Source organism: Syngnathus scovelli, chromosome 17 (assembly GCF_024217435.2).
Source record: "Syngnathus scovelli strain Florida chromosome 17, RoL_Ssco_1.2, whole genome shotgun sequence".
Classification (NCBI taxonomy): Eukaryota; Metazoa; Chordata; class Actinopteri; order Syngnathiformes; family Syngnathidae; genus Syngnathus; species Syngnathus scovelli.
The window spans coordinates 7,708,449-7,732,303 of NC_090863.1; the positions used below are offsets into that span (position 1 = coordinate 7,708,449).

A 23,855-nucleotide genomic window follows, 5' to 3' on the forward strand; every position below is an offset into this window, starting at 1 on the left:
ATCGCGAATTAGCAACTTTCCGCTAATTTGTTAATCTGCCCAGTACTTCTTGTTGGTGACCGTACTTCACGGATTTCACTTATCGCGGGTGGTTTTTAGAACCAATTATCCGCGATAAACGAGGGATTACTGTAGTTTTAAAAATTGCGGAGAATCACAACAGATGAGAGACAATCACAAATGCTGTATAATTTTCTCTTTATTAAGAATGAAACAACAACAGGACAAAAACATCATAAGAACACCCCAAAAAGGTAGATGACAATTCAAATATCAAAGACCAAGAAGAAAAAAAATATATCTCCACATTCTAGCCACCAAGTAAAATGTTGCCATGCAATGATTGAAGGGAGTTTTACGCATTTTAGGTACGAGTGAGTGGACTCAAATAATCCCGTTCGCGTTATCAATCAAGTTGTCAATGCCACTCACTGAGACACAAAGAGTGCTTGAGGCGCATTATCTGATTGGACAAGGTCCAGCTATTGATTAAACATCAGCCAGTAAACACCACAATATGTACAATACTCAGATTAGAGACAATCAACGGATTAATGTTATTACTGGCTGATTGTATGACATAGTACTGGATTAGAAAACAATGTTACACCAAAGAAGTACAAAATAACAGAAGAGCATCTCCACTAAGTAATAAATAAAACATGACACAAAACGGAGCAGATATTAGAAAAAGCATGTTGATAGAAGAAAGCAGAATCTGCTATGCGTGTGCTTGTGGACCAAGTAACAACTGCAGCATGTACACACACACACACACCAAAAAAAAAAAAAAAAAAAAAAATGAGGATCACCTTGCATCAATGACATCTGTGTTTTGTAACCGAACAACAGAGGATCCATTTTCAGATTACACAAACAAAAACAAGAATATTCCTCTTTTACATGGCGGGTGGGGTCACTGTACGGAAAGGTTAGAGAGTATGAGAGCTAGTTAGTGTTCGCGTTGGACCTTAGTTAGAGAAGGTAGGGTCAAGAATTGAAAGAAAGCATCGAAACAGCTAAAATCGGTGCAGTTAATGAGATGAACTCTGTGTGATAGGAATCAAACCTCACGTAGTCGTCAGGAGGGAGAAAGCGGTAAGAAGCAGAACAAGGAAATCACTGTTTTGCTTGCGGGAAACTGGAGCCACAGTAGCACCTCGGCTTTTCAGGCGCCGTGTTATTTGGTTCACTCGTAGCTGCGCGCGTCTTCTCTGGCCCTGCGGCCCTCGCCGTGCCTCCTGTGGCCGCGACGCTCGCGGCGCTCTTTGCGATGATGGCGTCGGTATCGGTGGGAGCGGCGGGCTGAAAGGAAAAATGATACAGATTCTGAAATGTACCAAAGTAGGTTATCCTGAGGACAGTTGATGATTCAAATGATTTGTGCAAAAAAAATTTAAAAAAAAATCATCTGTCTCTGGCCCCATTATGTGCCTATAAATTCATGCACCTTTTTTTTTTTCGTTTATTTCAAACGTGAAAAAAAAGATTACTGTACACAAATGAAAAGACCAAAAAAAAGATATATATATACGTGTGATATATATACGTGTGAGATATATATATATATATATATATATATATATATATATATATATATATATATATATATATATATATATATATATAACCTAAAATTATTCACAATGAAGTGCCAAATTAAAAAAAAAAAAAAAAAAATACAACAATGGTGGTGCCTTTGTCTGATTGCAAATAAAGGCTATTATTAATATTGTGCCAGCTTTATATATATATTTCTTTTTTAGTCTGATGTGTTCTTAAAGTGGCACACACATAAGGTGCTTTCAAACACCCTCCAGTTATTAACCTGATAAATGTATTTTTAGCTTTAAAAAGCTTGTCATGTCTTTACTATTGTCGTTTTTCAAAATGATGTGAAGGATTCAAATGCAGTATATTTAGCAGACTTACATTTGGTGCAGATGATCCTGGGTCGCTCCCAGCTGCCGTCAGCCCGGCAGCGTGCAGTGGGAATGTGGCGCTGGTAGAAGCCCTCCGAGCACTGGTAGCGTACCACCGCGTGGATGTCATAGTGTGACCTTCGCCGACCTACCAGGTGGGCGTTTTCCACAGCCGGCGGGGTCCCGCACAACACTGGCAACACAATCAGGGGTGGCAAACTTGTTTATGTCACGTACCGGGAATTGCTTCCATCAATCTTTTTTTTTTCTGGTTGACAAGTCAGTCTTTTAGTTCTGCTATTTTTGTGGATTAAAACACGCTACAATTTTTGGGGATGGCGGATTAATAGCATCGGGTTGGATTGGGCCTTGAGTTGGTGCAGCATCTGCGAGCGGTGACATTTTATAACTCAAGTCGAGCCAACTTCTGAGTGTAAATCAAAAGTGTGAGAATATTTTCTGAGGGAGCACCATGACTAAAATGCAGCCAGCTGGTTAGTTGTAACATAAACATGTAACCACATTAAATCATTTTGCTCATTAAAATGCTATTGTGATTAGCATCGTGATTAGCATGCAATGTTGCAGCAGGTCGAGATGGCAAGTCAAACGCATTCACTTTTTCAAACTGATTGTGGCCTTTAATATTTCAATCATAATTGTTTTTCTTAATGAAATTGTTTGATGTGTGCAATTATAATTACTTTTCATAGCAATGATTTTATCTCACCTCAGCCACTTCTGGGACCTGACAAGTCAGATTGTAATTATTTTCCCGCACTTATTTCTAGCTGTAATTTTTTAGTGTTGTAGCTCTCTTTGCATTACTTGATATGAAGAAAAATTAAGTTTGATTAGAGGGTGACCTCCAAAATACCTGTTCCCTTCTTGCAGATGTAGGGCAGATTGTAGTTACAAGGCACGTCGTTCCATTTACCATCTTCATGAGCAATGGTCATGACACAGTCCTCGCCTCCTGCAAAAAAGTTATCTGGCTGGCTCTCCCGCCAGTTCTCGTATACCTGCAAAAGAAATGATTCCCTTTTGTTTATCAGTAGGCTGCACGGCTGGAATCTGGATTACATTTTACGTGAGGGATTAGAAAAAGCACAGGAATTTTCATACAACCTTCTGCTATTTATTTGAGACGAATGGAACTTTTCAGACTCCGGTAATATAAAAGCATAGTGACTAACCAGTTCGTTGCTATCAGTCCACTGAAAATCATCTTCCACTGTGCGGTCGTTTAGACCCACCCAGGCGTTGTCATGACCGAGACCTGTAAAGAACAACATATTAGTATATTATATATGTAGTATATTTATTTAATAGGGCCCTGCATATTTTAATTTAATTTAATTTAATTATTATTTCATTTTTTATTAAATATGCTACATTGTTGTGTTTGTGTTCAGCTATTCCCGCAGCACAACTTACCATTGATAAACTCTTGTTCATTGGCAGAGGTCACGCTGCTCAGGTGGGCGCTGTGCTCTCTGCAGTCTTTCTCCGCGTCTTCCCACGTGTGTCTGTGGGTGAAGTACCTGAGACAAAAAAAAAAAAAAAACACCCACACATTTTGTACCGCTTCCATAATTTACTCAAGAAAGCTCCTCTGCCATTCATTAGAAGCTCAACATGAAAAGAAAAAGATGCATTTTAATCGCAGAGTGGCTCACAAGGGAGCTTTTAGCTATTTTTTGGTCCCAGTGCAAGTCTAGGTGGAGTTTTGTTTCTTTTGTTAGACTTTGCACTGGGAAAATTGGGTGTAATGGAAATGAGACTTACTTATAAAAACTGTTGAGGATCACACTTTTTTTTTTTACCTGTAGCAATGGCCGTGGAACTTCCTCCAGCCGTGCTCACATCCTTCTATGTCTGCAGAGAAATAACAAAGCGGAAGCTATCAGGACTTTATTTCCTGTATTCTTATTGAACAAGCAGGAACAAAGTAGAAGGTAAAAATGGGAGGAGAGGCATTTGGCAATTTGCAGCGCTACATTAAGGACGCTTTTCACACAGCCTCTTCTCTCCCTTGCATCTTTAATGTCCATAAATAACACAGAGGATACATTGACTGCTGCAAAGGTTACAGATTCATTAATAGTCATTATAGGACACACACACACACACACGCATGTAGACGATTTTGCCCATCAATAATTTCTTTATTTTGTTTGTGTCGGGACCTTGAAGGTCGTCGTGCCGTCGTTAATGCATCGGGAAAATTCTCATGATTGTGTAAATCAATCAATTTCCCAGTCACGGTTAACTTTTCTGTCCCTTAACATCACGCGAAAAACTCTTTCTCTGAGTCACGATTGTCTATCCCCTTAGTGTTTCACCTTTCACCTTTTTCGCACGTGTCTCCTCCGTAACTGGGCAGGCAAAGGCAGAGGAAAGAATCGATCTTGTCGATGCAAGTGCCTCCATTTTCACACGGCTCCGACTGGCAGTCATCGACATCTGCGAGGAGGAAGTAAAGGAGAAGGGAGGGGAAAAAAAATCGCATTAGGGCTCACATGAAAAGGATGAGCGGAGAGAAGAAAATGGATCCATTTGTGTGACATTCAGCCACTAACACAAAAATAAGTCAGCCATATGTTCTTGCGTGAAGAAGAGGACTACATTGTTGCTGGAGCGCATCGTATCAAGACTAAACAGGATGTGAGGCGGTCTAATCCCTTAGCATTTTTTTTCCCCTCATCCTTCCCATTGTCTCACATAAGGAGACACTCAATATAGCTTCTGTGTGCATTTACATTTTAAATGCTCATTCCTCACAAAAACAAATACAGCAGTACCTTGAAATACAGGCTTAATTCATTTTGTGAATATGCTTATAACTTTAAACACACATTTTTCGCAAACGATACTGTTGTATTGTCTGTCTACGTGCGTTGCTCCACCGTCTGTGTTCAAGTCTCAGAAGTACGTTTATCGGCAAACTAATTATATTATCCCAAATGTAGCATTTTATTAAAAAAAACATTGAATACTGTAACAGTAAAGCACATTATTATATTAATATATTATTATTTTAATAGATTACTAATTTTAATGAATGAATGTTTTATGCTAGATTAATCTTCTTAATTATATTATACGTTCTAATGTAGCATTTTATAAAAAAACATTAAATACTGTAACAGTAAAGCACATTATTATATTAATATTATTATATTAATAGATTATTAATTTTAATGAATGACTGTTTTATGCTAGATTAATCTTCTATTCATACTGTGCGTCAATCATGTCTAATCCATCATAATTACCATCCTTCCAACGACCCATTAATGATCTTTTAACCATCCTCTCATTATTGACGTGGAATTCATTCAGTCAAATATTTATCATCCATCAACACTCACACATCATACATAGAGCAGATCATCATCTACCCATAATTCATGTATCAACACATCCCTCATCCCTAATCAATCATCATCTATTAATCCATCCATCCATCATTCATATACAAACCATCATAAATCCACATATTCATCATCTGTCCATCTTTGACATAAAACGTAATGGTGCTCGTAGGAAATAAGGCTGGTTCGAATATGAGGATATCACCACTTGCCATTCTTTTATCCGTCCGTGTTGACTTCCTTGAGGGATGACTGCTTCATCAGTCAAGTGTGCCTTAAGAGAACCAATTAAACACTCCAATTTGCTCCTTAAAGGCAGAGCGGGCCGATTTATGCCCCATGTCACGGGGCCGTGCAGGTGTCTAATGTGGGACTTCACCATGGCTCACAAACATCCCTACAGCATCATTACGTACACCATTACAACGTAATTAGATCCGGAGCAAGCATTCTACTTTTACATAGATAATGTTATGTGTTTGTTTTTGCCGTTGTAGGAAGCACCGATCTCCGCGGCGATGTAATTGCAGCATAATGAGAGCTCTAATCTAATTTCTGGAATCTCCAGCTAAGTGAAATAGCTCGGATGTATTGAATATTCAAGTTCATTGTTTGTGCCAAATCACTTTTTTTTTTTTAATAGCATTAACAATTCTTTGGCACTCAGATGTCCTAAAAGTTTGACTTTTTTGCTTTGGACTGAGTCGTACAAAAAAAAAAAAAAAAACAGCTAAATGTTTTTTTTTGTTTTTTTTTTTAGGAAATTACGCAGGAGAGGTTGCAAAAAGTTGCAGATAGATTTTTCAGCAGAATACTGGGAGAACAGTAAAACACAATGAGCAAACACATAAAAGCTGCTGTGGGCCACAGCTCTTACCTAGACACTCACACACAGTCTTGCTGACATCACAAATGACCTCATCAGGCCCCGCCTCTTAAAGGCACATGCACATACACTACAATATGTCCAACATATTCTTACCACGTTTTTTTTTAATTCCAATACAGTATGCGTAGACTGCTTTAAAAATACTTGTGATTTAATTTATAAAAAGTTAGAAGCACCTAATATATTGTTTTGTACAAAACCAACAAACATGTTTGTTTACTCATAAAATTCCTTGTCAGTGAGCGACAGTAGCAGCTTGACCCGAATGGAGCATCACATCGTCCGAGTTTGGCAGTCTGTCAATCCAACGTTTGACCCGCCGCACCCCTAGCCTTTTTCAATTGAACCCCAAAATGGGAAGCTCAAGTCTTTAACCTGCCGATGGAGCACTGACGGAGTGCCTTCTGTCAGTGTGTACCGCCTGACTCAATGTCGACTTCATCATGTGTACGTGCGTGCATGTGTGTGTGTGTGTAAGCATCACTCACCAATCTCACAGTTCTCCCCCGCATACCCTTGTGGGCAGTAGCAGCTGTAGCCTGTTCCCTGAGGAAGGCACCTTCCTCCATGCAGACATGGGTTTGTCACGCAGGGCTCCACTGAAAGAGACAATCCAAAAAGGAGAGGGGGTAGGAATTTAGTAATTGGATTCATACAGTAGACTCACTGGCTACCTATGCTAAATTATTAGTCGAAATAATATGTAGCTATTTTTCTCATCTGTAATGTACTTCACCAATCACAGGTCCAATGCAGATATTTGAAATGAAACTGCCTGCAGCCATGCAACGCTAATTACTAGCCATCATGGCAGTTGAGCCAAAACCAACTGCTCCAACACAATCATATCCATTTCGCAGTCCGCCTCTTTTCACAGGGATCAGAAGCCAGAACGTTTCAACCTTGCCATCCACTCACAGCCGCGGTTGTCATGGTTACCATATGGAAAGCAATCCCCGGCTCGCTCCACCAAGCGTATTGGGCAGCGTGAGAACTTTGGACATTAGACATCTTCGGTAGAAATGAGCAGACCCCCCGTCGAAGGCCTCGGCCCCCGTCATTCACCCGTTAAATGCGTGCATGCGTGTGGTCTGTTTCCACAATCACGCATTTCCATATCAATTGACGCACCACCACGTGTTTCTCTCCTCAACCCCTCATTATGGCGACTTAGGATCTTTTGAAAAGCGCCACCCGTTCAGTCTTGTCACAAAGCTAGCTGCGGGAGTCTTTGTTCTCTGAAGGTGCATACGTGCATGCAAAGGCTTTTTTCTGCTGTTTGCAACATGCACTGGCTGAAAATCAATTCCTCGGTTAGGATTATTTATCCAGTCATTTAGCAACTGACACTGAAAAGCTCAATAAACACCATATATAAATCCGATAAGCAGTATAGCGGTACCTTGATTGCGTCAATCCGGGCTAAATCAAGGTACGCCCTGACAAATATTATGTAGCAAGCTAAGCTATGCGCAATTGGCTGTTCATTAAAGTGAGTGGTGCAAAAAAAAAAAAAAAATCAATCGCGTGTGTGGAAGCAGCTGACAGAGTGAACTGTCATGTCGTCCGCCGAGCATCCAACACCACCGACACAAATAAGGCAACTGACAAGTGATCTCCCACGCATTCATCCAGATTTGTATTCTGTGACTATACGTGCAAGCCACATGTCGAAACGTCATGATTCCAAAGGTCCTTTTGTTTGCCTCATTATAACTCTTCATTGCTGTTGTTTTCACCCCCCCCCATCCACATCTCCAGTTTGTGTGGTTAAGATATCAGCATGTGTGTTTATGACCCTCCGCCTGCATGCCTTCAGGGGTTTTCGTTCAATCAATCAACCTTCATCCCGAACACAAGCAACACCCCCCCTCCGGCTTCCTCGTCGATACGATTTACAGCTGTTCTCCCCTCTTAGCGCCAGTTGGCAGCTTTGACTTGCTCGCTGCAGATTTGCAGAGGAGCAAAGTAATCACCATCAAAATGTAGGATATCAACAATACCCGTGAGGATTTCAACTGGCGGGTGATGTGGATGTTGGATGCTCATTATCAAGCAAAAATAGGTGGAGAAGCAAGCCGGGAGCTGCTCTCAGAAGCTCCGTGCTGCAGACTTAATCAGCAGATTGTCTACACTGACGGGAAGGTGGTCTCCCGTTCTGATGAGAATGCAGCCCTGACACTATATTATGTATTTTGAATATATGAGGTAGTGACAAGGTCAGGGAGAGAAAATGAAAAGTCAATCTTCAGCAGTAATCCCCGAGAACTGGAGTCTCATTTTGTAGTTATGAAAATTACACTTGAGTTCCCTGAGCATAAAAAAAAATCATATTTATGAATTGTTGCCTCATTGACCTTCTCACATAGTGATGATTCACGCATTTAGTACACACACCTCATTAAAGACCGGCGATGATCTTGATGGCTAGATCATCTACCTTGAGGATTCATCAATGTGAGTCATGACTCAGCAGCACAACAAGCGGCCGTCAAGTAAACCTTGAAAGAGCTGCAAAAGCTCCAAGCAAACTATCATGCTGAAAATCAAACAGCAGCACTGCCCCCCCGTGACATTGACATTTTCAGCGAACAATACCGATTATCATAAACGCTTACCAGCTGGGACCATCGTGACGGTGCTGACGTTGAACCTGCTGCTGTCCTCCTCCATGTTGCCTGGTAACTGCGACCCCGAGCCCACGGTTTGCGACCAAGCAGGCTCCTCATCTTCCGGAAGGGGGTCCAGAGAGACGTTGAGAACCGCCACGCTCTCAACCGGAACCCAGTCGAACAATGCAAAGGGGTTATCGGAGCTGGTGTGGTTGTCTGAGGGAGAAAACGAAGGAGGGCTTGATCTGATAGTCTGAGCTGGAGAAGGGGAGAGAGATGTTCCAGACTGGGCTGGGGATGGAGACATGCTCGAAGCTGAGGTTGAAAAGGATGAAGTTGTGGATGGCGAAGGCTCCAAGTCTGCTCGTACAGATGCGGATTGCGTTTCAGTTGAAACTGTGGACAGGAGATTGGATGTCGAGATGTCCATAATCTGAGATGTGAACATCACAGAGGGCTCGGGAGTGGTGGTTGCCGTCGTAGTCGTAGTGGTCTGTCCTTTCCTGTGACCTCTTTCTCTAGATCTGGATCTTTCTCTTGGTTTACTGGTCCCCACTGGACGTCGTGAGACTTGAATCTCACCTTTAGCTTCCGCGGCGGTAATCACTCCACTCCCTTCATCATCTCCTCTTCCCTTGTCTTCACCTCTGCTCCTATCCTCCCCTCTGTTCTTCTTGCCTCGGCCTCTTCTGGAACCGGCTCGGGACGTGACCGAGATCTCCCTCTTGTCACCCGACTGGGTTGTGGTCTCGGTATCTACACGAAGCCAGGTTTCCCCGCTAGATGAAGTTGTTTCTGGGACTGGGGAAGAGGTGGTGGACAGACGTGTCTGTGGAGTCTCCTCACTGATGGTTGTCCCTGTTGTCGAAAGATTATCGGAGGTAGGAGAAGATGTCAGATGAGTAGATGATTCTTCATTGGCTGGGGTCGCAGCGTCTTTGGAGGCGCCACTGGACAGGAAACTTCCCCAAGAGAAGAAACCTGCAAGAGTGTCAAGAAGACAGATTTAAAAAAACACGTCTGACATAAAATAAAACAAACTGAGCTCTTTTGAGTTGTGGTGCCTTTTGGGAGAAAACGCAATTATGGAATTTGGTCTTTTATATATTGAATACAAATATTATCCAAACATATAAGTATTATTTTAAAAAATATCCCAAATGAACGTAGCCCTGAAGCAATTTTGATATTTTAAGCAGCCACATGATTGATCACAATAATAAGGGCTTCTTGTTTTTTAGCATAATCTAACTCTAAAGTCCTTACTCGGTTCTGAATTATTAATGCCTGTTTTTGTAATTCCATATGTCTTCATTAAGAACGCTTGTTCCAGTTAATGTGCTTTGAATACTTAAGACTTGATTCCATAAAAACAAAAGTAACTAGAAAAGTCAAACCTGGTGATGTTGTCGTGGCTAAATTCCTTCCATCCTCCTTCTTCTTCTTGTGCTTTTTCTTCACATTTTCTTCATCCATACTTTCCTTGGGAGTTCCAGTCGTTTCCTCACTAGCACCGCCGCCGGTCCCTACCAAGTAGTTCCAAGGCTTCCAAAAAGAGTCGACAATCCCCGAGATGAGCTGAAATGATTTCAAATTGACAGATGAATTTAAATCTCATGAAGGTTTCGACAACTTCACACTTAAATACTATCAAGGGGGAAAAAAAAAACCTGACCTAGATGTAAGCAAACATTGATGCTTACAAGGCACAGAAGAAAACAAACCTTCTTCTCAGCGGGTGTTGGAACGGCAGGAGGCCGGAGAAATTCAGGTGAGTCAGGCTCAAATGGTTCTCCCCAGTCGATGCTTTGACCCGGAAATTTCTGAAGGCTCACGTATGAGTCGGGGGACTCTGAGGACCAGGGGTCTGAGGCTGGGACAGGCACAGTTGGTATTTATTCTTCTGGTTTTGAGCAAAGATGTCATCAACTCGACTCACATGCGTTGACGTTGAGAAGGGACTCGTCCTCCTCAAGGTCTACCAGTCCCGTCCAGTTGGATGGAGAATGGTCAGTATCACCTGTGGTGGCAAAAGTAATTGACATTTGGTCCAAAAACTGCATTTATTAAAATGATCTGAGACAAACCCTTAGCATTAATGGTAGGTGGGCTCTTCGTTCCTGAAGACGCAGTACTCGAATCTGTGAGGTAGCTCCAGGGCTTCCACAGCGAGGTGTAGATCTGAGAGATGGTGTCAGTGCTTTCCACTTTACCTATAAAAACAGAGATAACGAAAAAATGACTTGCTGTAAGGGTTTCAGCCGATATGAAGGATAAAAAAAAAAAATGCTCGTGTCAATTCAGCTTTTTTCACATCTGTGTGACAGTGTGAAGATGGAGCTCAGGAATGACTGTTGCCATGGCGACAACACTGGCCATGGCATGGTCGGTCATTGTTATTAGAGCAAATTGGAGGCTTCCACGCCCACTTGGAGTGAAGGCTTTCGGCCTTGACAGGACATTTAAAACTATCTCCAATATCGCTTATTTTCTTCACTTAATTCAGCAGCCAATCACATTTTAGCAATCGTCGTGTCGAAAAATTTCCCACTATTTATCTGCCTTGAGAAGATCAATTTATTATAACTATTACCATTAATTCAACAAATATGACCTTTAACTCTGAGCACATTCATTCATTCAACTCAAAACATTTGTACCGCAAATCATATTTCCCCATTTGAAATGAATGGATATGCTCATTGCAGAGGATAAAGAATATACGCCTGTGAGTCTACATGTGTTGCTCCACCGTTTGTGTGCACTGCTTTGAAAAACCTTTCCAATAAATCAGATGATCACCTCTGTAGCAGTATGCATCATACAGTGCTGTGGTATTGTCACTTGTGTTGTTCGACATGACAGTGTGGACTCCTGGCTTGTTCCCTCCGCAGTCCGGGTGAGGGAGGTTGACCGGGTAGTGAACGCTACCATCTGAGAGCCAACCCGGGGCGCAGCTGTCCAGGCCGGCCTTCCAGGCCAGATAAAGCTGCCCCACGGTAGCCAGCTGGCCCCCCAGGGACACGCAGCGGTCTGAGGCTGAAGACAGCGACAACCTGCCAGGAACTGAGGCATGAAAGACCTCGCCTGCAGGCAGAGAATAAAATGGGAGGACAGATAAACACTAGGTAGGAGCTCATTCCATGGTTGCCTTCAAAAGGTTCGACACGAAGGAAGAAAAACGTCTTATATTTTTTGTGAGGCAGAAATAGCCGACTATTTTTAGTGGCACGTTCGACACCAAGGGCGGCACTAGCAGGAAGATGTGTATTGACTAAAAATAAATAACACTTTGAATGTCACCATTTTACTCACGTTAGTCAGAATTCTGCAGATTATGGCCACTTTTATCTCCATACCTTGTTTATTATGGAGGTTCCAGTAGCACAATATTGAGCATATAAAACTTAAAATAATTAAAAATATCATTTTACCACTCCCACATGCTTTGTGTGTGTGTGCATGTGTGTGTTTGTGTATTACCATCCAATTCTTTTGCAAAGCAGTAGACATCAAACAACTCTTTGGGGTCCCTTTTCCCATAATTCCTCACTCCAGCAGAGTACTCCTTATGTCCAGAGCAGTCCAGCTCAGTTGACTGGACAGAATATCTGCAAAAACATGGAAGATTGCATTTATGAATAATAATAAATGTCTAACTCATGAGCACATCAGCTAAGCAACAGATCATTTCTTCTCTCCTCACCGGACAGTCTGATCGTCGAGCCAGCCGGCCGCACAGCTGGCGAAGCCGTCGTAATAGGCGGCCCACATTTGGGCCGATGTGGCCATCTGAGCCGAGTTCTCTTGGCAGGCTCGCTGGGCGTCTGCGAAGGAGAGGGCGTATCGAGCGCTGGGAGCCTGGTAATGGAACACCACACCTGCCCAAATGCAAACACAGGTTAGTTGTTCTCTTATAACATAAAAAGGTTGTTATTGCCTTGAAGAACATGATGGTTTTGCAGATGAATAACCTGATAGGACATCATTGATATTCAGCCCAAAGGCCTTCATTAAAAAACAATTACACAATAACTCAGGTGGAAATTGAGATGAGAAAAAAAAAAAAAAGGGCTGCATAGAGCCTCATAGTCCATTAATCAAATCAGTCATTGTGATGTGACTGATTTGCTGAATTAATGTTATTAATGCTTAACTAATCAGAGGTGGCAAAAGTGCTTAAGCAGTACTGTACTTGTGTAAAAACAATTTTATAAAAGCTACTTCAATAAAAGTAAAAAAATACAGCTGTGAAATCTTGACTGTCAAATGTAAGAAAAAGAGGAATATTTGTGCTTGGTTTCTTGCCATCACTAAAATCAAATCACAGGCCTGCTAGTGCAACAACATTAGCATATATAATTAGCATATATAAAAAATACATCCTAACAAAGAAAATAAAAGCCTTTGTTGTGTGTGTGTTGTGTCATGAAGCCCGCCGCTGAGCATACCAAAGACCACCAGAGGCACGGCATCTCTCTCGTAGTCGTTGCCCATGACAACCTGACAGTGGTAAGTGCCTGAGTCGTTGGTACGCAGACTGGAGATCTCCATGGTAGCGTTGAGGGGACTGCCAGCGTATCCTGGCAGCTTGACACGGCCGCTGAAAGCCTTATTCACCTTGATTACGTCACCTTTGGCAGAGACACAGACAGACGGACGGACGGACAGACAGCATTAGCTCAAGCGACTGACATCATCATTCAGCTTTTAGAAAAGGACAAAGCAAAAGCCTTGAAAGTCTTTTTCTCAATCACATTCTCACAGAAGATCTCACCACATGCAAAATAGTATTGCGACACACACCTCGTTCGTATGCAGACTTTTTCACGTGTGTGTGTGTGTGTGTGTGTGTGTGTGTGTGTGTGCACAAAGCAAGGTCAATTTAAAGCAGGCAGAGGCAATTTTGATGAACTAGGATAGAGTCTCCATGTGGCTATTGCTGCAGAAGCAGGGCTAACTCCAATTTTTTTCCTCTTGTAACTGATAGTTGTCCCAATACTTTTGTCTATATGATGTCACGGAGAATTACCCAATAAATGTATCCAGAATTTGTCATTTTTGTCCATATTTTGTAATGGACAGTTGTCCCAATACTTTTGTCCATATTTTAGTCGATACATTTGTTCCCCAAGACAGATTTTATCCATCTAGTTTTCATAAGACTTTTCCTTGATGGATTATAACAAGTATAATAAATCATATATTTAAAGAGGGCTGGAGACAATCCCAGGTTGAATTTGGCACAAATTTGGACTGGACTCACCAGCACACACATTGACATAAATTTTTTTGGGATCCCATCATGCATGTTTTTAGGATATGCCAATTCCACACAGATCCAAGATTCGAACCCCGTGAGTGCTCTGTAACTATGAAGCGGATTTTTTTTTTTTTTTTTTGGTATTACCTTCAGCTGACAGCACAACCTGCTCCAGAGGGGAGTCTTGTCCACCTGCAGGAAGCCTGACGAGCGTCCACAGGAGGCGGACGCTCTGTGCCGACGATCCGCTCGGCAGCGTGAAGACGCAGGGGAGCACGGCTTCACCTGCTAGCGCCCGCTGAATAGTAGGATGGCTAACCCTCCGCATGTTAACTATAGAAGAGGAATCACCTGCAGAGAGGATTGTAAAACAACCATCATGGAGATCCGGCGCGTCCAAACAGGAAGCGATGTTCTATATCCATCCGAGCCTAGCACATCAATACTTTTTGATTAAAGCATTTCAGCGTCTCATTGATCAATGCTCTGTGCACTGTAGTAGAAGAGAAAAATAAATGAGGGTCAGCTCTGGCTTTAAACCAATTTGTCTGCTGATCAGACATTGGGGATTCATTAGCAACGTTCACACAACCTCTGTCATCACTCCAGAGAAGGAGCTCAATGCTCATTACGGAAATGCAAAGTGCACGCTAAAGTGATCTTCATTCTGCCCGCTTCTTTTGTTTATCTGTTTACCCCCATTGTATTCACCTAGAATAATGTTTAAAGATCACCGCGGCGCACTTTGTGGCTCTAAATATTGTCGCCATGACAACAGCATCACCTGAAAAGCCAAACAACATCCAACAGTAACATCAAACCTATTTGTTGTCTTTCATCTAGTGTGAGCGCGTACCTTGCGAGATAACGACCAAATTGCCAACCGATGCAAAACAGCGTGTGTAGAAATAAATACACAAATAAACAAAAGGTCTTTTTGGAATCACATAAACAGCGGATGGAAATCCCTGGAGGATATTTCCATCTGCATTTAGATTGGACATCTTTCACACGCCGAGGCCCCCCTGAGATCATTTCGGCGAGCTCCGGAGAGCCCCCGCGGCCCGCCGCTCAAATCAGATGTAATCACACAAGAACCACGCAGACCGAGAGCGAGAGCGTGAGCCGGAATGAGATCGGGAGCCTGGCGGACAAAGACGGGGCGGTAGGACCAGACAAAGAGAGCTGTTGTAAATTGAATGATGGAAATGGAGGGGCTTTGGCTGCCAAGTGTACTCACAGGCATGCAAGTGACAGATGGCATTGTTCAAATAAGGTGAGGGAAAGAGTGCTGGAAGTGACTTCAAGGGACACTCGCTGTCTTTAGCAGACCTGTCAGTTCTCTAAAAGACGGGGAAGGGACGTTTTGAGCCAAGATGGCTCAGTGGACGGCAGTCAAAATTCAACTCAAAAGTCAAGAAACAAAAATGTAATATTACAAAAAGAAATTATTATTATTATTATTATTATTTTAAATTGTTATTATTCACCAATAAAATAATATATACATCACTGAATTTAATGACTTATTAATAATATATATTATTATATATATATTATATATATATTATATATATTATTAATGAGTAAAAGAATGTACAGCGCTCAATTTGATTCTTCCCTCATCTTAATTTTTACTTTACATTCTCCCCGTAACCTTTCTGACACATCTGGCATTCCTTGACATCTTTAATTGGACAAAATTTTGTTGTTCATAACTATGAATTTCACGCAGCGTCGCAAATGAACAGATGGCGGAAGTAAATTGCATAAATGCTTCTGGAGACGTTCCAGCTCACTCCCGCAGAGTATGTCGACAAACACTCCCAGCGTGTCAACTCTCACTTACAACATTGAAATTATATGTCTGCCACAATAGGATAAAAATAATAATGAAGAAACAGATGTGTCTGTGAATCCCAATCCGGCTCTACCTTGAAAGACGGCAATGGATGAAAATCCGATTTCCCGTCGACTGAAATGCCTTCGCAAGATTTTACAGCTCGCTCATGTCCTCACTAAGGTGTCCTTGGTCTAAACTTTATCTAATAATGTGTTGAACTTCCTTCCCGCTTGCTGGAGCGAACAAAGATGGTGAATTCTGAAAAGTGAATTTGCATGAAGTTTGCTGGTAAAAGTCACTCATAAAAATGCTAATGGCCTGAAATGCTGTGAGTATGACTCTCCCAGCGTCAATGTGACCATTATTGGATCGACTAATACGTGACCATCAAATCTTGCTTGAGATCGGAATTCACGTTGTTATCTTACGAAAACTCACCAAAGCCAAAACAGTAGAAGAAGAGAGTCAAGAAGATGTGTCGCCCGGCCGCATGCCGAGGAAGCGCCATCTTGGACCTGAGAGGGATGACAGAAAACAACAACTCAAATTTAAAATTAAATTGAGCCATTAAACGATGCTTTGGAGACAAAACACTCATTAGGTGGTCCGAATTTGAATTATTGTTCCAAAATAATTATTAATGTCTTTCCATCATCTGAATATCAGTATATTTACAGATTAAATTCTCTATCATGGCTGACAAAATACTAAAAAAGTTAATGGAGTGTACCTCATTGTGGGGGGGGGGGGGCGGGGCATGAGATAATGTAATAAGAACAAAACCATAAGCAACTTAAAGCAGTCCCAGTTCACTGGAGCTCTGCATCCGGAGCAATTAGTTGGTGACCTTGAACCACGATGTGGCGGCGTGGGGAAACAGGCCAGCCAGTATGCATTTAATCTGTCCATTATTAGGAAAGCTTCACCGGCATGAAAGCTCATCAAGCTGACATTAGCCAAACCCGAGTTTGGCAAAAGGCCATCTGACGTCCTCCCAGTGAGCAGAAAGAAATTTAGCCAACCAGTGTTCTCCCTCAAAAACTCACCATTGAGAAGATCCGAGATCAGAAACACATTCAAACTAATCTGAGTGTATCAGAGGATTTGAATGGTGGCCCGAAGCTTCTCTGCTTTATGAACTAAAGATGAAGAGGAGTTTGTTTGAAGAAGAAACAATTTTTCCAGAGTTAAAGGAGAACGAAACAAACGAGGATCCTGCAGGAATTAGCTTGACATGTTCGGCGTGGGCAGCTAGCAACCAGACCAGAGTGAATTGACCCTAATAAAGAGCATCTTTATAGGAAATTGATGGCAAGATGGACGGAAGTTCTGCATCTCCATTTCAGTTCCATCAAGTCATTCATTAAGGCCTACTCAGCCTCACCAAGGAAACTGCAACTCATTCCAAGTGCATCTGAAAGAGGATTACGCAACACCGATTCAACCAGCAATAAATGAACACAACAATGTCAGCCTTTCCGACCATGTGAAGCCTCGCTAAAACCATCTCAAATTGGAGCGTGTGAGGCGAAAGAAAAACATTCCCTGGAGATAGTATATCACCCCCCGTGACACCCACTAAACCACGTAGCACCGAACAAGAACCGCGTGAGTGATTTTTAATGGAAACAAAGCGGGACTCTTGAAAAGGAGGTTCTGGTGCGGGTTAGACCCCCCGTTGTGGCACGCACTTTAATACTAGTGAAAGGTGGGTTTGGACCTGGTGATGGGCACTGACAGATTGGGGTCGCGAGCTGCTGGACTCTTTGCGCGTTGGAGATCTGAACCGTGGGTTACGCTCGCTGGGTGGTGCTTTGTAAAGCTTTGGACAGGGTCAGAACCCTCAGACGTTTGGTCAGACGCATACAAAGCTTTGAATCCGAGAACCTCGCCCCGGCAAGGCCGATCCCCGCCGTCACAATTCAGACCCCGGACGTGTGAATGGATGCCACTCGGTGTGCCCGTAGACAGAATCCATTCAGAAGTTTACCAGTGGGGGGGGGTTTACAACGTCCATAGCACCAGCAGCATACCAACAAGCACATTACGGGTGAACCTGCCATGCCGCTAATGCATTTAGTGGTTAGCATTAAGCTACACAGCTTAATCCTAACAGTACACTGCTGTTCAAAAGCTGTTAGCATCAAGGTAAACAGCTTAATGCTAACAGTACACGACTGTTCAAAAGTTTGGGGTCATCCAGACAATTTTGTGTTTTCCATAAAAATCAATGAATGAATCTTTATTTTGAACATGATTTAAAGAATAAAAACAAACAACAAATATCACTGTTCAAAAAGGAGTAGGAGGAAGCCTAACATAAATTACACAAGGGTTTTCAAGGGTTTTCAAGGATCATCCAATTAGAACATTGGAGGAATGGTTACTGGAAATGGGCTTTGTAGATATTGCATTAAAAAAAAATGGCAGATAGAATAGTCAGTATTCCTCATTAGTTTATCCTCATTGAAAAAAAGATTGCAATTTTATTTTAAAAATAAGGACTTTTCGAAGTGACCCCAAACTTTTGAACAATAGAGTATGTGGTTGTTTTAAATACACACCAAGTGATTTTTTACTTATTTATTTATACAATATGGATCATGAAGCAATTACACATTTACTTTTTACTAAACCAGGCCATGTTGGCTCACAATTTCATCCCTGTGGTCATGGCGCATTTTTCTACTCAAGCATCACTTGGGATTGCAGATGAGGCGCGTGATAGGTCACTGATTTTTACATTCACGTGCAAACGTCCACTTAGACTCACACATACGCATTTTGGCAGCTGGCGTCTGTGTTAAAATTCAATGCAAGTTTGCTCAAGCCAATAATTTCCGCATGGTCACAGATGTCGACCGCCGCGTGCTGTTGAGACACCTGTGACTTTTCCTTTAGAAGTTTGAAGCACATTTTCATTTGCATTATTTGCATGAATTGTGTTTGAGTCAAACTTAAAGTCTTGTACCTCACTACTTCATAAGTGAACAAATCTCTCCACCCCCGCCTCCCCTTTTCCCTAATTATGTCTCAGCAAACTCTTGAAGTGCTGACAGTTCCGATGATTGACAGACAAAGAGCGAGGAGAAGATGAAGACAAATGAAAGGAAGGTCATTTCAACGCTCTCGTCACATCCTCACAAAGAAAACGAGTTCACAAAGCCGCCGGAAATAAAAGCTGTTCCGATTCATAAATGGCACGAGTGAACCATCTTGACTTGAAAATTTGAAATTACATATGGAAGAAGCAATGGGAATGGAAGATACAATGGTGCCAGAGTTCTATGAGTGACCCAACTAGTTAGTTTAGTTGTCTAAAAGTGGTAAACAGGAGCAATCGTTTCCAGGGAGAGGAAAGATCTAATATTCTTAAAGCAATGAAAACATTCTTCACAATCAGAGAGACAGCAGTGATTTTGGATGACTCAGACTATTAATCTCTTGTGCACATTCATTATGCTGTCACATACACACCAACGTGCACACGCAAAAACAACTAATGACTCATCAAAGTTGCTCTTCACATGAAAACAAGCCCATGGAAGGTTTTCAAAGTCCAGCCTTTTCCGTACCACGTCCTCTCTCACATTCAAAGTGGCACAATTAAGCACTTGTGGGACGGCAAGATGAGATTCACCATCTATTGAAACAATAAATGGAAGTATTATCCAAAAGGCTCTCAAGACAGAAGTGTAAGATTTTTTTTTGACTTCCAACAAAACACCTGACAAAGATTGACAGCTCTTATGACAACCATCTGGCTGGAGACATTAAGATTTTTTATCTCAAATGTCACTCAAGTAGTGTTCTTCCACTACATCATTATTCACTATCCGTTTTATCGGTTTACAATTGTTGTCGTTCCCACAAAGCAGAAAGAATTATCTTTGTGAGATTTGTTTGTATGTTTCGCTGCTCTGTATCTTAAAGTGGCAGCTATTTGAAGGTTTATAATTACCGTAAGATCTAGGCTAATTTTCATTAGCCTGTCTATGGTGTTTTGCCTTATATGCTAGCATTAAGCTATTTTAACATCAATGCTAATGCGCATCAGTGACGTTTTCATATGTGCTAGCGTTAAGATACTTTTTTTTAGTTTAAAATACTTTAATTTTATGTAAATATATAATATATATTATATTATATATTCAATTTATGTAAATATAATTTTCTGACAAATGACATTAGAAATCCGATTTTTGGAAGGAGCTTGTTTAAGGTTGAACTTGAGATGTGTTTGAGCGGCAGGGTCAAAGGTTAAAATCATTCAGTTTGGGATCGCTACATGTGCAAACAAAAACAGCTGAGCCCCAAAGCTGCAAAGAACAAAGGTGAAAGGTCAGAGGGGACAAAGCCACTTATGACATCAGGTGTGCGAGTCCATCCTATCATTTTTTTTTTATTATTAAATGCAAGGCTCTGCACAAACACAAATACATTTTATAGCATCCTCGGGGAAGCACAGAGAAAGAAAAGAAAACAAGTGAAACAGACGAAAAGACAGCAGCACACTGATTGGTTTTGATCCACCATTTGTTTGACTTTAGGATGTGCTGCGCTGGTGGAACATTGACTGCGCCGAGGATGGTGAAACAAAGCATTGTCCTTCAGGTGTGTTTCATATTCACACATTCAGCAAAGACAAGAACTGAAAGTGCTGAGAGGAGATGTTTCAGGCAGTGTGATGGTGGGAGACAAAACCCAAAAAAAAAAAAAAAAAAAGAAAAGCATCCAACTGTGACAGCAGAATATAACACGAAACAGAACAGGTTGATAAAACTTAGCAAGTAAAAATGAAGTTACTTGCTTTTAAGGGGAAGACAAAGAGAGCGACGTTTCTTTTGTGTGGACGCGCCGCTTGGCTGCGTTCTTATCCACGCTAGGAACCAGTGGCCTGACCAGCAGCTTGAAGCCGGTAATGGTCACAAAGCAAAGATGATTGACGGCTCGGCTACACCGATCCCCTAACATGATTTCTCCGCTAACATGATTTCATGTTGACTTCTGAAAATATTTATCCATTCATTTTGATTGTTCATTGCGGTTCAAATGTTCTTTATGTAAAGTTGTTTGACGTTTCCTTTCACCAAAAGCTTTTTCTCTGCTTTTCAGTCAGAAACCAGAGGCCCATGTTCTATAACTGATAACTACAAAAATGGTAAAAGCTAAAAACAAAACAAAAACGTTTTTTTCTGGTGAGTCTGTCACACAACCCAATATTATTTGGGTGTTAGTCAAAATGCACCACTGGCAACTCTATTTTCAAAACAGCTAGCGGTAAACAAGTTAAATCCAATTTTTGTGCACTGTGATGTCCTTTCTGCTGTGTTTCACCCATTACACAATAATGTACTGTACAAAGTAATGGTACATTCAGAAACTATTTCAGAACCCCTTTCTGGGGTATCGTGCATCCTGCCCAGTAGTGAGTGCACTCAGCTCCACACACACACACACACACACACACACACACACACTGAATGAAAAATGCATGGTGTAAACTAGCAGCTTTTAGCACCACTCTTCTTCACTATTCTTCTCTTCACCAACCAACACACACACACGATCGCCTCACCTCCTCCTGCTCCTGCTCCAGTACATGCGCCTGCCTTGTTAACCTCGTCCTGCTTTATGGCACTGACACCAAGCTGGTTATGGGTGCACTAACAGGGCCAAGGAAAAGGGGAGGGGGGGGGGGACTCCTCCAAGGGAACGAGGAATAGAACAAGGGGCTCTCGGATTGTCACAAAATGCGGCTCATTTGTCAAGGTCACCCAAACTACTCCTACATATGCAAGTGAAGACTTTTATTTTGTATTTGGAGTTTCCAAATATTCACAGAAGTTTCTGTTCAAATGTTTTCAGGTAAAAGTTCAAAATATTAGCCCGTTTTTGGTACCACCATTTAACAGAAGATTAGGGTGAATAGGTGGTCCGTTAAAATAATTAGACGCTCCATCGGGATACTTTTTTGTCGCCTAAAAACCTATACCGGACAAAATGAGTGTTTTGTACATTTACGCCACCAGATGGCGCCAAAGCAGACGTCATATATTAGACATGGCTTTGGCCTGAGCGCAAAAACATCAAATATTGTGCAATAAGAACCAAACAATCCACTAACAGGTGAAGTCACAAATGCAGCACTGCAAAAATGCATTTGATTACGCTTTTTACAATATTTTTATTTCATGTCATGAAGGTTGGGGAAGCGCTTTGGGCACGCAGGATCTAAAGCGTCCTTAAATGTCATGTGCAGGTGACATAAGACTTCATCACAACACAATACACTTCACTAACATCTGTTCATGTCTATACCATCGCATCACTCCAACCATCTGATTCCGAGAGGATCGCCCATTCAAAACTTGTTCAAATTAAAATCTCTATGGGCTAGAACCGCACGCGAACGCGCACACACGCGCGCGCGGCGGGCGCTTACAAGAGTTGATGTTTTATGCATACCACTACATCAATCGTAAATTTCACTTAGTATTGAAAAAGCTTTGCGTTGTAAATAATTCAAAAATACGGATCACTGAATTTGCTCTCATCGAAGCCATCACTTTGTTGCGAGTGATATTATTATAGGTATGCACGTGCAGCGAATTATTCACCTTTTTTACCATGCAACTCACTTAAATGCTTCTCAATGATGCACGACGCTTGGAACGGTAAATAACGGCCGTTTTCACACTCACCTCAAGGGGACAAAGCACAGATGCAATCCGCTGGAATGTGCGAGTGGGGGGCAGAAGAAGAAGAAGAAGGAAAGGGGGGGGAAAAAAGCTTTTGCAGGTGCAGCTCGATGGAGCGGGCGTGAAGCAGCACTTTGCGGCACTTTGCGGTAAGCCTGACTTCAGCGAGTGGCCGATGATGGGCGCTTCATCTTCTGGCTCCCGAGGGGGCGTGATGGCTGCGAGCTGGTTGGCCACCTTTGGGTGCTCCAGAGAGAAGCCAGATCAGTTTGAAACAAAGACGGTTGACAGGCAGGCAGGCAAGGCAGACAGAGACAGGCAGACAGACGGCTCCAGCGCCCCCATTCAAAGAGAGAGGGTGGCGGTGTAGGTGGAAGGGGGAGGGTGGCTGGTTGTGAAAAAAAAAAAAAAAAGGGGGGTGTCTTTATATGACCATAATCCGATATAAACCTTTAAAGGTTGAGCCACTGTCTGTGAATTAAATTAGAATGTCAGTCTGACCACCAGCTTAACCTCATCACATCCTCCTGATGCTCCCTCTCTCTCCTCATGTGACTGACAAGTTGGAACACCAAATAACAACAAAACATTCCGAACAGCAGAAATATCATATGAAAAAATGGCATCACATTCTGCCAAGTGAGAGTCTGCTTAGCAGGCTAGCGAAAGAGTCACTTTCAGCTTGTCCCAACAATAATTACACTGTCCAGTTCCCTTTTTATTTTGCTGAAGTGCAATTTTTAATGGTTAAAAAAAGTGATATACTAAATCGAATTAGCCAAAAAAACGCACATATAAGCTAATACATAAAGAAAAGCAGTACAATGTTCAACTTGTGAACAGAAAAGCAACATAAAATGCAATCTTAAAAAAAAAAAAAAAAGTAGCAAAGTGGGTTATTTGCTCCAGTGTTGATCTGCAGGCTGTTGCTAGGTGCTCGGCATGCTTTTAAATAATGCATCTCCACTCATGTCATAGAGGCAGGTTTTTGGAGTCTTAATAGCGCCACTGATAGCTAAAATGTGCACTATAAAAAAAAAAAAAAGAGAGAGAGAGAGAGAGAGAAAAAAAAAGGGCTGCAGGTAATTGCCCCACTTGAAGATAATTTGGTGTCCAAATTGGAAGACCTCATTAAAATGCATTGTGCTGCCCAAACCACACAGCGTTTTTCTCGTTAATACAGAAGGTTGAACACAATCCATTTTGGAAAGGTGCTCCAATTTCCGAACAAATCCGCCTTTCAAAAAT

At 41.9% G+C, this 23,855-nt stretch overlaps 1 protein-coding gene across 2 annotated transcripts; it reads right to left on the bottom strand.

Moving 5' to 3' along the window:
* Positions 1 to 181: 181 nt before the first annotated feature.
* ncana (neurocan a) lies at positions 182 to 22,976 on the bottom strand. 2 transcript variants are annotated; one of them, XM_049747257.2, is made up of 20 exons: positions 22,611 to 22,976; positions 16,345 to 16,421; positions 14,211 to 14,414; positions 13,252 to 13,434; positions 12,507 to 12,681; positions 12,284 to 12,411; positions 11,603 to 11,887; positions 10,888 to 11,013; positions 10,740 to 10,820; positions 10,525 to 10,673; positions 10,198 to 10,378; positions 8,807 to 9,781; positions 6,677 to 6,787; positions 4,275 to 4,388; positions 3,749 to 3,800; positions 3,360 to 3,466; positions 3,119 to 3,201; positions 2,800 to 2,944; positions 1,933 to 2,115; positions 182 to 1,305 (listed from the first exon to the last, which is right to left on the bottom strand). In XM_049747257.2, exons 2-20 carry the CDS (start codon positions 16,412 to 16,414, stop codon positions 1,190 to 1,192), a joined length of 3,468 nt encoding a protein of 1,155 aa, XP_049603214.1. In that variant the 5' UTR covers positions 16,415 to 16,421; positions 22,611 to 22,976; the 3' UTR covers positions 182 to 1,189. The 2 variants fall into 2 exon arrangements, with proteins under 2 accessions (XP_049603214.1, XP_049603213.1); XM_049747256.2 differs by lacking the exon at positions 22,611 to 22,976 and adding an exon at positions 21,485 to 21,547.
* Positions 22,977 to 23,855: the final 879 nt, after the last annotated feature.